This window comes from Chinchilla lanigera, unplaced genomic scaffold, assembly GCF_000276665.1.
Source record: "Chinchilla lanigera isolate Chin_1 unplaced genomic scaffold, ChiLan1.0 scaffold00041, whole genome shotgun sequence".
NCBI lineage: Eukaryota > Metazoa > Chordata > Mammalia > Rodentia > Chinchillidae > Chinchilla > Chinchilla lanigera.
The window spans coordinates 13,646,618-13,662,118 of NW_004955442.1; the positions used below are offsets into that span (position 1 = coordinate 13,646,618).

At 42.4% G+C, this 15,501-nt stretch overlaps 1 protein-coding gene across 1 annotated transcript in view; it reads left to right on the plus strand.

Annotated features, from left to right (window-relative positions):
• Positions 1-15,501, plus strand: part of Crebbp (CREB binding protein) — a gene marked incomplete at its 5' end in the record, with an annotated part of 132,418 nt that overhangs the window by 87,122 nt on the left and 29,795 nt on the right. Inside the window, 7 exon segments of the mRNA XM_005391317.2 lie at positions 43-214; positions 552-596; positions 4,627-4,751; positions 5,464-5,652; positions 7,602-8,015; positions 10,049-10,228; positions 12,416-12,605. Coding sequence (XP_005391374.1) covers positions 43-214; positions 552-596; positions 4,627-4,751; positions 5,464-5,652; positions 7,602-8,015; positions 10,049-10,228; positions 12,416-12,605 — 1,315 coding nt within the window.

A 15,501-nucleotide genomic window follows, 5' to 3' on the forward strand; every position in this document is an offset into this window, starting at 1 on the left:
TACAGTTTCAACGGCTTAACATTGAATGTTTTTACTTTTTAGGATGAATATTATCACTTACTAGCAGAGAAAATCTATAAGATACAAAAAGAACTAGAAGAAAAACGGAGGTCACGTTTACATAAGCAAGGCATCCTGGGTAACCAGCCAACTTTACCAGCCCCTGGGGCACAGGCCCCTGTGATCCCACCTGCCCAGTCTGTAAGACCTCCAAGTAAGAACTGCATTTCCTTTCTATCTATCAGCTTGTAGCCTGTTGACTTGTATTTCTTTTGTGTTTGGAGCATACTTCTCAGAATATAGAATTATGTCTTTCAAAAGCCTGCACTTTGGAAGCTGTGCGGCAGTGGCCTATGAGGACATTTGAGTTTCTTTTGTGGGAAGGCTCTTTAAAGGGTGCCCTGGTATCAGAATACAAGTGCTTTTGGATTCACTGACCAGGTTTTCCTTCAAGTTTGAAGTTTTCCATAGGAAATACCTTATTACTATATCAAAGATTAAGTAACCAGTGTGGTTTTTTCTTTTTTTTTTATTTCTTTTTGCCATCATAGATGGACCCCTGCCCCTGCCAGTGAATCGCATGCAAGTTTCTCAAGGTATTTATTTATTGTAAATCATATTTTAGTTTAACTTTTTAATAGCCATAGCATCTGTTGATTTTTTTTCTGTTCTTTGTGCATGTTAGCCTTTTCTTTTTCTTTCCATTTCTTTTTACTGATGAGAATTAGTTCTAGAAGTAGTACAAATCTATTATGCTCGACAGTTGTCCTTGAAAATTATAGGAAAAATATCCAGACAGATCAGAAGAACTGTTTAAAACTTTAATGAACAGATCATCAGACTTGGTGGCACACTCCTGTAATCCCAGCACTCAGGAGGCTGAGGCAGGAGGATCATTGTACGTTCCAGATCAACCTGGGCTACAAAATGAGCTCAAGCCCAGCCTGAACTGCATGGCGAGACCCTGTCTCAAAACAAAACAAAACAAAACAAAACAAAACAAAACAAAAAAAACAAATTTTAATGAATAGTTAGGGCATTATGCTTCAGGAGAGCCCATACAAGAAGCATTCTGGTTGGGAGGAGGGGGCATTTCTGATTGCTCAGGAGAGTGTGTGAGGTAGCCCTGGGAGTGGCAGGCACTTGCTGGGACTGCTCTGGGCTTTAAGGTTTAAAACAAGCTGGTGGGTATTTGCTTCAGGAAGTGGGGTGCTAGATCCAAACTAGACCGAGGTCATGGCAACTATCTAAATAACTGTTAAAGGCTCTTTCTCAAGTCAGAATACTGTGGTCATTTCTGCTTGTGAGTTATGGGCAAAGAGACATTTGAACACCTTTTAGCTCTTGACACATTGAGACCTGAGCGGGAAGGACATTTTTCCAGCTTGTGAAATAAGGTGGTAACATTATCCAGATTCTAAACAAAGAACATTTGCTGCAATAAAGAGTAGTTTTGGAGGGGAGAAGAGATGGTTTAAAGTTTTGGCAGTCTTACTGTTACTGAAACAGATGTGGAAGAAACTTGTCAGGGACTTGCTTGAATGAACTACATTTGAAGGGTGAAAGAAGTCAAAAAGTTGGAGAAAGTGAACCTTAGGAAAGTGGCTGAATGCCATGTTGGGGTTGATAGGACTGTGATCTAGATAGAAAGATGGTATTTCTTTGAGGTCTGATGAAACAGTGGTTAGCTACAGTTAGTGCAAGAGATATTTTCTAGGTAATATGAACATACCAGACTCCCTGCCAGTACGACTAGGTCTATATAAATGTAGATTGCTTTAAATATTGTTTCCTAGGATGTGCACATCCTATTACTTAGTTAATAAAATTCTTATGGAGGGAAATGTGTTGTTGTTGTTGTTGCTATTATTATTAGCTCCCTGGAAAATTCTCTTGGGCCTTGTTGGCACTTGATCATTTGAGGGTGGTATGTCTAGGTAGTTACTGAGGCATACATATTGTTACAGCTTGTCTAGATGACCCCCTAAAACCCCATACAATCATAGGTGGGGTTTTTCATGTTGGGATCTAGAGTCTGTGATACTAGAAAGGATTCATGGTGCAGTGCTAGGCTCAAGAGCACTAGGATTGAGGGTGTGAGTGGTACCCATCCTGAGCAGCTTGGACAAGACATAAGAGTTAGAAAGAGCTATGGTTGTCCCTTCTTTACTTGCTTTTAGAGTCTTCTGCTTGCCTTAAACTCATTCTACTCACCAGTGCTGCTCTGCCAAGTCACCCTGCATTGGAGCCAGCCCATTACAAAATGAAACCTCTATAAACTGAACTAAAAGAAACCTTTCCCCCTTTAACTTTGGGTGTCAGGCATTTTGTCTCTACAATGAGAGAAAAATAACTAAGACAGAATTTGGTACCAGGGAGGTGGGGTTGTTGCTGCGACTGTACCTAACTATGTAATTCTGGAGCCTTTGGGACTGGCTTGTGGGAAGAGTTTGGAAAGGGTGGGAGATTCTGACTGAAAATAAGCTGAACTGGAACACCTTAGGCTGTACTTCGTGGGAGATTCTGGTCAGAGCTCAGAAGACCAGAAAGCTGACTGAAATCCTACCAGTAAAGACCAGGCTCAGGAGGTTTCTACTGGGAATAAGGACTGCACTGGCTTTTGGACTCCTGATGTTGTATGTTACGGCGTGGCAGAAAGTTTATCTGCATTTTGCAGGTGTCCAGAGACTTTGCCTGAGGCTGAGATTAAGGGCAGCAGACTAATTAATCTTGCAGAACAAAGTTCAGGGCAGTCTAATGTTTAAGCAGTGGCATGGATACTGTTGGGGACTTTTAGCCAGACTTAATATAGAATCAAGAGCAAAGAGCCCAGCAGAATTACTTAAACGTTTTGAGTTTGGCCAGAAAGGAAGCTCCAGCAAAGTTGTAGACTGCAGAAGTGGAGCAGAGGAGATCTTCAGTGCAGAGAAGGAACTGGAGTATAGAAAGATGGCCTGAAGGTATCACAAGAAACAGCCGGACTCTACCCTTAACTACCTCAGAGTTGCAAAGGTGAAGTTGCTTTGAGTAGAGAGCCCTAGAGCACCATGTTCCAGAACGGCAGCAGACTAAGGAAATGGTTCCTTGGGATTTGGTTCATAGGCACTCAACCCCTACAGCCAAGAGAAAGGGAAGCCTGGTTGCTGCTCCAGCTGGCAGCAGACCTTGGCATCATTCACATGGTGCTGGTTTTAGGTGCACGCAGAATGCAAGAGTTACAGGGTCAGGAATGCTTCACCGAGATTTTTGAAGAAGGCCTGAGACTCAGGCAGTGTGCCCCTGGGAGGGCAGTGTGTGAAGATGTATGAAGACAAAGGTGCAGTGGAAACCCCAGAATTTTGAAGAAGGCAGAAACGTGGAGGAAAACAGAGAGAAACTGCACAGAGGGAAGCAGAACTGCCCAAAGAGAGAAGCCATGGGAGCTATAACCACCAGAAGTGCAATAGAGTTGGAGCCACCCAAGCCTTTTGGAGTTTACAACTTGTCACAGATTGCTAGGGATCCTGGAAGTGGAAGTATGGGAATTAATGTTTGTCTTGCTGGATTTTGGTCTTGCTTTGTTCCCATTCCTTGCTGTCCTGTGTTGTAACTTGGAATGGAAATGTTTTTCTTGTACCATTGAATATTGGAAGCGTTTAACTTTTTTTTCATTTGTACAGGGGCTTGCAGCTAAGAGTTTGCCTTAAATCTCAGAGGAGATTTTGAACTTGGACTTCTCAGCAAAGCTGAAACTGTTAGGACTTCGGCAACTCTTAGAGATGCACTAAATGCCTTTTGCATAAAGACATATATAGGAGTCTTTGGGAGGGAGGGTCAGCAGCAGAATGTTATGGCTTGTATTAGTCTCACACGTTCTTCATGGCCTGCTCAAGCTACAACAGTGTTAAGGCAGTGCCTTCAGGAACTCTGTCAGGGATTCTGTGAGATCTCAGTTGTTGGTCAGATTAACTTGAATTGGCATGTATTTAGAGCTCATAGTTTTCAGTGTTTTGTTGGAAGTTAGTAAGAACTACCTACTGCAGTCTGGAGATGCAACCTGGCTGGCAAATTCTCCATTTTAGTCGTACGATGTTTCTGCAAACTACCAGAAGTTGAAGGTGCGAATCATTGGTTCTTGGCACTTCCTAAAAGTTGAAGTGCTTACAAAATTGAAACAGCGTTTTGAGTCTTAAAGCATAGATTTTGACAGTAAATCTAAGCATAACCAAGGAGCCTAAAAGTCTGGGAGGATGGGAGCTGCCTGCTCCAGAAGGCATTAGGTGAAGGTATACTCATACTGACCTTGGTCTTAAGAAGCATTGCCCCTGTAGGTAGGGGGAATTGTTTAGTTCTTTCATGGTGCCACCTTTCCTGTTTTGATGGTTTGTGCACATCAGCTTTGGTCAATTCATTTGTTGTCTTCCACTCGCCTCCACCCTCATGTCTCTTTATCCTGCCCTAGCTTCCTCCACCATTTCATCCTCTCCCCCACAACATGGATGCCATTCTCCCTGAATATGAGAAAGTCTGTTAATTTAATCACCTTCTCTCACTAACTTTGTGCTTTATCTTATTCAGAGTTGATTTCGTGAGTACTGTTTTCTTGCTAGTGCTTTTACTAAGGAACCATTGTGGGTGTGTTTACAGGGATGAATTCATTTAATCCAATGTCCTTGGGGAATGTGCAGTTGCCACAAGCACCCATGGGACCGCGTGCAGCCTCTCCAATGAACCACTCTGTCCAGATGAACAGCATGGCCTCTGTTCCGGGGGTAAGTGTTCCTCCTGGCCTCTCAGCCCTTGTCTCATTAGGAACTTTCTTTGAGCAGAGGATTTTGAGTGTCATCTGAGAATCCTGTGGTGCTTGTTCCTTTGTTGGGTTATGCTTTTCTGCTTTATTCCTTTCATTTCTGATGTTAGAAAGTCTTTGTCACAACAGTGAGGATTACTTGGCTATATTATTTTTATTAGAATAACAAATCCAGGGCCAGGGATATAGCTCAGTGGCACAAGTGCCTACCTGGCAAGTGCAGGGTTCTGAGTTCAAGTGTCAGTACAAAAAAAAAAAAAAAAAAAACCGCATAGGAATTTGTGGCTTTGTGAGAGGGACAACCTTGTGAAGCAGCCAGCCAGCCTCAATACTTGACTAGCTGGAGACTGTCAGCATTTGTTGACTCAAGCTTGCCCTCCTGAGGCAGCTTTTAAACACTTCAGAAAACTAGTAAAAGGTGTGTTTGAACTTTAAATGATACGGATTGCTATTCAGAGAGCAATTCCAATTTGGCTCATATGCAAGATTGCTTAAGAAGGCAAGAAAAATGTCTGGGAGTGTGGCATTCTTAGTGAGTGGCTGTCTCTAGGACTAGAGCCATGTGCTCTGCACCCTCAAGTTTGTAAGACCTTGGACCTTTGGTTGCACTGTTGATCTTGAAGACTTTGACCCTTGACTTCTGCACTGTCTTTCTGTTGATCCTTTTCTCTTAGATGGCCATTTCTCCTTCCCGGATGCCTCAGCCCCCAAACATGATGGGCACACACACTAACAACATGATGGCCCAGGCACCTGCTCAGAACCAGTTTCTGCCACAGAGTCAGTTCCCATCATCCAGTGGGGCAATGAGTGTGAACAGTGTGGGGATGGGGCAGCCAGCAGCCCAGACAGGAGTGTCACAGGTATGTATATTCACTGTGGGGACTCCGACTACCAGTGTTTATGTGGCCTCAGCTTCCTGCAGCCTGAGCCTATTTCATGGAAATTAGAATTCTGGAATATACATTTTATGTTTATGTAAAAGCATCTGTTCATTGTCCTCTACTTTGTCTTATAATTTTTGTTTGGGATTCCTCTTGTCTACTCCAAGTGAACTTCATGCAAAAAGTAAAATGAATTGTGATTTGCTGTTCTATGCACTTAAGTTTAAGCTGTGATCCTGAGAGATCTTGGGAATTCAGAAAGGAACAGATTCACATCCTAACTTTTTTCCCTTGGTGAAATTGAATGCAGCACCTTTACACCCAGCTAGATTTTCGGGGGATGGCGGGGGGCAGTGACAGAGACTCACAATCACTAAGTTGTCCAGTTTGGACTTTAACTTCCATAATTTCTCATTACTCTAGAACAGAGATCAGCAAACTTTTTATGTGAGGGCTGCAAAGAGTATTTTCCATCTTTCTCGATCACAGTCTCGGCTTTAATTATCTAGCGCCACTGTTGCAGTACATAAGCAGCCATAGACAACACAAAAAGGAAAGAAGGTGGCTTTGTCCTAATAAAACAATTTTATATAATATAACTTAAAAGTTATATAACTTAATTTATATATATATAACTTTATATAATAAAACTTAATTAGGCCCATGCACCAACCTTTGCTCTAAAACAGTGATTTGGATTCATTTAGTGGAACATCCACAATCCACAAACAGTTCTGAGTCACTGGATTGAAATATTTTGGTGTTTCAGTAACTCACAAAAAGACTTATTCCGGGGCTGGGGATTTAGCTCAGCGGCAAAAGCGCCTGCCTGGCAAGCGCAAGGTCGTGAGTTCGGTTCCCGGTACCGGAGAAAAACCAAAAAAAAAAAAAAAAAAAGACTTATTCCATTATCTAAGCTATGACTGGATGACATGAAACTGATAACTGAGTGAATGCTTCTGTATGTGTTTAAGTCATAAATGGGTTTTGTTTATTTTTGTTTTTATTTTGGAGTAAGTGGGAGTTGAACCGAGCACTGAGCTGCACCCCCAGGCCTATTTATGTATGTATGTATGTATTTAGCAGTAATAGGGGTTGAGCCCTGAGGCTATGCACTAAGCTACATCCCTAGACCTTTTTGAACTTCGTAAAATTTTTTTAAATTTTGAGACAGGGCCTCACTAAGTCTCAGAGTTGCACAGAGTAGGTCTGAACTTGAAATTCTCTTGTCTTAGCCTCCCAGAATGCTGGGATTATAGGCATGCACCACCATCTCTGGTTTCTTTTTATTTTTTTATTTCAAGACAGGATCATTTGTTCAGTTGTCCAGCCTGGCCTCAAACTCTCACTCTTCCCGCCCAGCTTCCCATGTGGTTGGGATTACAGGTGTATGCCATCATGCACAGCAAACCAGAAGCTTTTCCACTTACTTTAATTATATGAACCAAAGTGTGAGAAACATTTGTAGTGTTAACTTTATTTGGAAATGCAGCCAGGTATGGTAGCCCACATCTGTAATCCCAGCAATTCCAGAGGCTGAGATAGGAGAATCACTTCGAGTTCAAGGGCAGCCTGGGCTACAAAGTGAGTTCAAGGCCAGCCAACCTGAACTGTATAGTGAAACCCTGCCTCAAAAAAAGACAATGAAAAAAAAGAAAAGAAAAGAAACATTACTGTAAGTACAAAGCTTGATGAATTTCTATAAACACAACATCTTCATGGATTTTTTTTTTTTTTTGGTGCTGGTAATGGAACTCAGGACCTCATGCCTGCCAGGCAGGCACTGCGCCACTGAGCTATATCCCCAACCACAACAGGCAGATCTCATTAAGAAACACAATTAGATTTTCATACATTTAATTCTTTGAGGCTCTGTCACATTTTTAAGTGGAAGCAATGTTTTTAATGTACTATGTTTGTTTCCTTAGGGCCAGGTACCTGGTGCTGCTCTTCCTAATCCTCTGAACATGCTGGGGCCCCAAGCCAGCCAGCTCCCTTGCCCACCAGTGACCCAGACACCCTTGCACCCGACGCCACCTCCTGCTTCCACAGCCGCTGGCATGCCATCTCTCCAGCACCCTACGCCACCTGGAATGACGCCTCCCCAGCCAGCAGCTCCCACTCAGCCATCCACTCCCGTGTCGTCTTCCGGGCAGACTCCTACCCCAACTCCTGGCTCAGTGCCCAGTGCTACACAAACCCAGAGCACCCCTACAGTGCAGGCAGCAGCCCAGGTGACCCCGCAGCCTCAAACCCCAGTCCAGCCGCCGTCTGTGGCCACCCCTCAGTCATCACAGCAGCAGCAACCGACACCTGTGCACGCCCAGCCTCCTGGCACGCCGGTGAGCTTTTCAGTCTGTTGTCTTCAGGCCACTACTCTTAAAAGATAACTTTCCCATGAGAATGCTATAGCATCTTAGTGCAACACCAGAAAGTATATGAACCTGATGAACCGTGTTGAGCTGTGTACTTTGTACCCAGCAGTAGTCTAAAGGGCTGTGTGTGGCAGGATATGACTTCACATGATCTCCCCTACTTAAAAGAGTTTGTAGAAATTAATAATTACTGAGGTGTCATATCCAAGTCATGCATAGAATTTTAAAATATGTGTACAAGTATGTTCCCGTTATCTGTCCTAGATTAATGTCTTCAGAGTTTTAATAGTTTTTCTGCTGATACTTTGTGGATTTAATGAATGCATTGTGGTCTTAATTCTATGTCTTTTGACCTGGCCATGGTTAACCTTTTTTCAGACAAGAGAAGACTTTTCTTTTTCATAGTGAGACAGCAGAGCCAGGTTTGTACCTCTGTGATCCAAAACTTCCCATCATGCATTGAAGCGGTGGCAGTAGAATCACGACCACATGCTGCATTGTAGGTGCCCTTCAGCCTCTGTTGCTTTTGCTGGCCAGGGCCTCAGGTTGTGCCTGTCCTGGCTATATCCCTCTCCCAAGTTTTCACTGAATTGTAGTATCATTTTCTTACTGTTCTACCTCAGACTTCCCACCTCCCAGAATATATTAACCTTACTTTTAAGTACCAAGGATATTTATTTATTTATTTGTAGTGCTGAGAATGGAGCCTAGGGCCTCATGCATGTTAGTCAAGTACTCTACCACTGAGTGCATCCCCAGCCCTTTTTTTAATTTTGAGACAGGGTCTTTTTTTTTTTTGGTTTTTCTCCAGCACTGGGAACCGAACTCACGACCTTGCGCTTGCCAGGCAGGCCCTTTGCCGCTGAGCTAAATCCCCAGCCCCGAGGCAGGGTCTTAACTGAGTTGCCCAGACTGGCCTTGAACTTGTGATTCTCCTGCCTCGGCCCTCTGAATAGCTAGGATTAGAGATAGCCATGTGCCATCGTGGCTGGCAGAATATAAAATTTATTTATTAAATGGCAAAATTGATCCCAACCACAACCTAAAGAAGATATTCTTTTGTTTATCTACAAGGATATAAACTTATTTAGTCATACTCTGTTTTTGTCTTTAAATAAGCACTCTTGCATGTGCTTTTATTTTGTTGGTTTTTGTTTTGGGGAGGGGTTGGGTAAACCACAGCAATCATACCCAAATCATACCCAGAGCCTTGAGAATACTAGAAAAGTGTTCTACCACTGAGCTGTCCCCTGCCTCCAGTCCCTAAATAAGATCTGTGTTTACTTAAGACTTCATTGAGTAAAACTGAAAATTTATTCCTCTGTGTGTGTGTGTGTGTGTGTGTGTGTGTGTGTTTCCATAACATCATATATGCTGAGTACACACTCAACTACTGAGCTACACCCCAGCTCCAAGACTTTGAAAATTTAGAGTATTTCAGTACTCCTTTTCTCACTACTTGCTTACTCCAGCACTGTCGCTGCCTTGCGGTTCATGAGGCTCGTTAGACATTCTGCTTCCCTGTACACAATTGACTCCCCTCCTTTCATAACATAGGTGTTTGTAACTCAGCCTTTCACCACAGGCATGAACCTTATTGAGGGATTTTTTTTTTTTTCCGGTACTGGGAATCAAACTCATGACCTTGTGCTTGCCAGGTAGGCACTGTGCCGCTGAGCTAAAACCCTAGCCCCTTATTGAGAGAAATGAATGCTCAATGAGGAGGGTCTATGACTTAGCTAGAAAATTTAGATACAGTAATTTCATATGAGAATTTATAAGCTTAGTTTTTCCATGTCTTCATTCTTGACAAGAAGCAAGTCATTTCTAACTGACAGTGACTTCCCCTAGAGCTGTCTCCTGGTGACTTTTGTTCCTCAGTAGGGACCTTATTAGGTTAGTTCTGAAAGATGCTATTAAGAAACTGAAGATTGGATGAGCGAGAGTTGAAGGCCATTTATGTTGTCTGCTTTACAGAGAATGATTTTGCTTTCTCACAGCTTTCTCAGGCAGCAGCCAGCATTGATAACAGGGTCCCCACCCCCTCCTCAGTGGCCAGTGCTGAAACCAATTCCCAACAGCCAGGACCTGATGTACCTGTGCTGGAAATGAAGGCAGAGGCGCAGACTGAGGACACCGAGCCTGATCCTGGTGAATCCAAGGGAGAGTCTCGGTCCGAGGTGGGTGTTGAAGTAAATCTATGGCTCTCTGTGGAAACTTTACCCACGTGTCTCCTAAAGGAGACTGGGGGGAGGGGAGAAATAGGGCGTTCGTGGAAGTCCTTGGATTTTGTTTCAGTATTCTATTAGAACATGGATTCTGAAAAAAATTGATGATTCATTCCAGAAGATGAGATGTGGCCACGTATATGGTACATGCCTATAATCCCAGCACTCTGGTGAGAGGCTAAGGCAGGAGGATTGAAATTTTAGTTTAGTCTATGCAATTTAGCAGCGTAGCACAACCCTGTCTCAAAATAAAAGAATAAAAATGGCTGCAGATGTAGCTCAGTGCTAAGGCCTTTGGTTAAACCCCCCGTCCCTCAGAAAAGAGGCATGAACCATGCATGGTGGTACGTGCCTGCAATTGTAGAACTTGGCGGGGCTGAGGCAGTAGGGTTGCAAATTCAAGGCCAGCCAGAACTACATAGTGAGACCTTATCTTAAGGTAGATGGATGGACAGACGGACAGATGGATGGATGGGAGAGATTTACTTTGCCACAAATAAAGAGCACTGGTGTTTTTTGGGGGGGTGTGTGTGTGTGTTTGAGACAGAATCAGACAGTTCAAGGCCAGTAGTTGAGACTAGCCTTGAACTCACTATGTAGCCTAGGCTGGCCTGAAACACATGGCAATCCTGCCTCAGCATCCTAAGTGCTGAGATTACAGGTACATACCACCATGCTGGGCTGAGCACTGACTTTTATTTTAAATGTTTTAAGTTACTCAGCAGTGTTTGTTTTTGAGACAAGGTTTTGCTGTGTAATCAATCTAGGCTAGCCGTGAACTCACTATGTAGTCCAGAATGGCCTTGAACTTGTGGCAGTCCTAGTGCTTTAGCGTTCCAAATGCTGGGATTACAGGTGTGTGCCACCATGCCTGGCTACAGCCTATTCATTGTTGTCTTTCATTCATTTCTGGTCTTGCAGGAGTAATGAATTGGTTCATTTACTAACTTACCTGTGGCAGAAACTAAAAGTTGATAGACCTTGGGCTGAGGCTAGCCTGTACATGTGTGTTGTTTTGGGCTTTTTTTGTTTGGTTGGTTGGTTGGTTTTTTTGGGGTTTTTGGGGGGGTTTTTTGGCCTTTTTGAGGCAGGGTTTCGCTATGGAGTGCAGGCTGTCCTTGAACTCACTTTGTAGCCCAGGCTGGCCTCAAACTCACAGCAGTCCTCCTGCCTCAGCCTCCCGAGTGCTGGGGTTATAGGTGTGCACCACCATGCTCTGCTGTACATGTGTTTTGTTTGTTGGTTTTTTTGTTGTTGTTTCCTATACAGTATTTTTAAAGTCAGGAAATAAAACTCCAGATTTCTGACTTCAATTGAACACTTAAGCTGGGCGTGGTAGTGCACGCCTGTAATCCCAGCACTCGGGAGGCGGAGGCAGGAGGATCATTGTGAGTTCGAGACCATCCTGAGCTACAAAGTGAGCTCAGGGCAGTCTGAACTGCATAGCGAGACCCTGTCTCAAAAAGACCAAAAAAAAAAAAAAAAATTAAACACTTGAGAAGCTCTGTCAGAGTTGTACCTGAATCTCTCTGTGGCAACAGTCTTAAATGTGAGCCCCAGCTATAACCCTTAGCAGTCACGCAGACCTTCAAGCTAGTTAAAGTCTCCACTACTCCTTGCTGTCTCACGTTGTACCTTCTGCCTCTGAGCTAGGGTTTTAGATCTCTGCTCCAATTTTCAAGATATTCTTATTCCAAGCTAGAAAAATCTACACATGAAAATGCAATTATGTAAAGTACTATTGCACTTTTTTGGTGTTATCCAGGAACATTATAACTGAGCTACATCCCCAGCCGATTTTTAATTTCTTACTTTGAGATAGGGTCTTGCTAAGTTGCTCATGGTGACTTTGAACTTGTAGTCCTCCTGCCTCAGCCTCCTAAATAGCTGGTATTACAGATGTGTGCTACCTGGCTTTATTCTTCAGCTCTTATAATTAGGAGTATAATTGCCCTGATGCTGAATTAATGATTCACTGGGTAGTGAATACTTAATTTATTCCTCTGGGAGAGAAAAGAAATGATAAATGCACCTCTGACTCCTAATGAGGCCACAAGATTTTAGGAGCCTTCCAGAAAGCTGAGTTAGGATAGAAGTCTTTGGTACTCATCTGTTGTTTGTGTTTCTGTTTTTCTCAAGATGATGGAGGAAGACTTACAAGGATCTTCCCAAGTTAAAGAAGAAACAGACACAGTAGAGCAGAAATCAGAACCAATGGAAGTGGATGAAAAGAAACCTGAAATAAAAGTGGAAGCTAAAGAGGAAGAAGAGAGTAGTGCTAATGGTACAGCCTCTCAGTCAACATCCCCTTCGCAGCCACGCAAAAAAAGTAGGTTGTGTTTTCCTTAACTTACTGGACTATGTGCTTTCCATCATAGTGTGCTACTGTGAAAATTTGAAAGCTAAAGCAGCAAAATAATCCTACGTCCTCTTTTATCTTTTAAGTTTTACTCCTTGGAATTGATGACAAGAAGCTGACCAGCCCTGAGAACATACAGGGTTTGTGGTACAAATACAAGATGGGCTTGCAGCTAAGAGCTACTTTCTGAGATCATGTGTCATAGGCTTATAGGGTGGAGTTGAAAATGACTTTCGGCCCTTGAGCAAGCTAAGGAATCCAGGCTCTGCTTGGCAAGGTGTAAAGAACCAGTGAAGGAATTGGATAGGAGAATGACCAAAAGAGCTGTGGTGCTTTTTTTTTTTTTTTTTTTTAAATCACTAGCAGCACATGATAGGTTTCACTTGATCCACTGAGAGAGCACACCCAGAGTTGTGACAGTGAAAGTAAGGGACTGCACAGCCCTGGTGAACTGCTACAGTGAAAAGGGAAGATGGAGGACTTAAGAAACTTCGGGTTCTGTGGTATATAGAGTCAGCCAGCCATGCAGTAGAAGTTGGAGGCAACCTGCTTGACTTGTATTCAGTGTTAGAAAATTGTTAGCATTTGAAGGGCTGGGGATATAGCTCAGCGGCACAGGTGCCTGCCTGGTAAGCACAAGGTCCTGGGTTTGATCCTGTACAACAAAAAAATGGTTAGCATTTGAGACAGGACTGAAAAGTTCAGGGCTATAGGTACGTATTTGGGAAGGACTACAAAGAAATTTTAGTAGCTGAGACTATATAGATTCACAGCTAGGAGAGAGACCCCAGAGATCAGGGAGGACAGCAGACCTCAGGCTTCTTTATCTCTTTAAAAATATTTTATTGTGTGGATTATCGACCACTGTCCTATTAGAAATTAAAACTGGGAAAAATGTAAATGTTCATTTAAAGTAATCTGTCAAATATTACCATTCAATGCTTTTTTTATGAAAAATATCCAAACAAATAGAATAGTGATATTCTTTTATAATTTTACAACATTTTGAAGAATTCATGGAACTTAACTGGACTTCCAAGTCTGCTTTGCATTCATTCTTTTATAATGTGTTTTTTGGAACTATAAAGAAAATCCTGTCCCACTCAAATAACTTGTTATTCAATGGAGTAGGTTTTGTTTTGTTTTTGTTTTTGAGGAAGGGTCTCACTGTGTAGCCCAAGCTGCCTTTGAACTTGTGATTGTCCTGCCTCAGCCTCCTCAGTGCTGGTATCATAGGTGTGCTTACCACACCTGGCTTGGAGTAGTATTCTTATAGCTCTTTCAAGTAATTGTGGACAATTTTGTAATACTACACCAAAATTCAGCAAGTAGAAAGTTCTTGAAGGTGAACTACAGCATGCAATCTGAATCCATGCACTGTATTTTTCACACTGTATGTGGCATCAGCATTCATGAGTCTATCTTGTTCTTTGTTGGGTTTTTGTTTTGTATTTTTTTGAAACAGGGTTTGGGATGCAGTTCAGGCTGGCCTTAAACTCACTTTGTAAGCTAGGTTGGCCTCAAACTCACAATGTTCCTTCTACCTCAACCTCCTGAGTGCTGGCATTACAGCCCAGCTTCTGTCTTGTTCCTGAGTGGATCTTTTGTCCTTGAGTCGTTTGTGTGTATGTTTGTGCCTGTCTGTCTGTCTGTCTTACCTGGTCATCCTTCGTTCATTTGAAAAGTAGTGGTTCACTGAGTTGTATAGATTTTCTAAGTGTTAACATACTTTATTCTGCAGTATTTTAACCCCCCCAAAAAAACAAAAGGGACACATTACTTCATACAACCACTAGTCCCTTCAAAAGATCTTGAAATTTTTAAGAAGTGTCAAGTTAATGTGACAGATGCAAGTTTCCCAAAACTTGTAATGTTGTGTTTTGTTCTTTGAGGCAGGGTCTCACTATTTAGGTCAGGGTAGCCTCAAACTCTCAGCAGTCCTCCTGCTTCAGCCTCCTGAGTGCTAGGATTACAGGCATGTGCCATCATGCCTCACTCCAAAACTTAATTTCTTACGAAAGCTCAAAGTTTATTGTTGGGAACAAACATGCCACCATATTTGTACTTATCCTTGAAGTAACTGATCCACTTCTTTTGTTTTTGAGAAGATATCTGTCATATCCTACAACTCAGTCGTACAAAGTGGGCAGCTAGCCAGATTAGGCCTTTTGATCATAATTTGCCAATCCATCATGTAGAGGAATGAAAAAGATATTGAATAAATAATTATTTTCTTATAAAGAATAATTCAAAAAATACCAAGTGCTCCTTCATCTCTTTGTAAAGCAAAAGAGAAGAAAAGTAGCTAGCAGAAATCAAGGATGTATGTGTTTCTAAGGCTGCTGGAAGACACATCTGTTCACAAGATCTGCTGTTGAATACTGGGGAATGTGTACTTGGGGAGTACTGTGTTTGTATTTTCATCTGCTCATCTGGACCACAAGCAGCAATCTAAGGACTACAGCAGCCAGATGTTCTGAAAAGGTGGCAAAATGTACCAGAGGATCCTCAGAAGACCTGGCTCTTACAGGAATAAACAGACGATTTCTTGGTGCTGTTGTTCATCTCTAAAGTGAGGTTGTTAGATTGGATTTCTCCTTTAACCTGATGGAAATCAGGTGGTACTCTTCAGAATTTAACAAGTTAAATATCCTGCATCCCACTGCACAAAAAGACGATGATAGTCTGATACCCCGTGCACACTGCCAAATGGAAGTTTAAGTGTTTACAGTATTTTATTTATTTAGTACTAGCGATTGAATCTCAGGACCTGCATCCTGAGCTACATTCCCAGGCTTTTACTTAGGTTTTTTGTTTTGTTTTGTTTTGTTTTGTTTTGTTTTGTTTTGTTTTGTTTTGTTTTTTG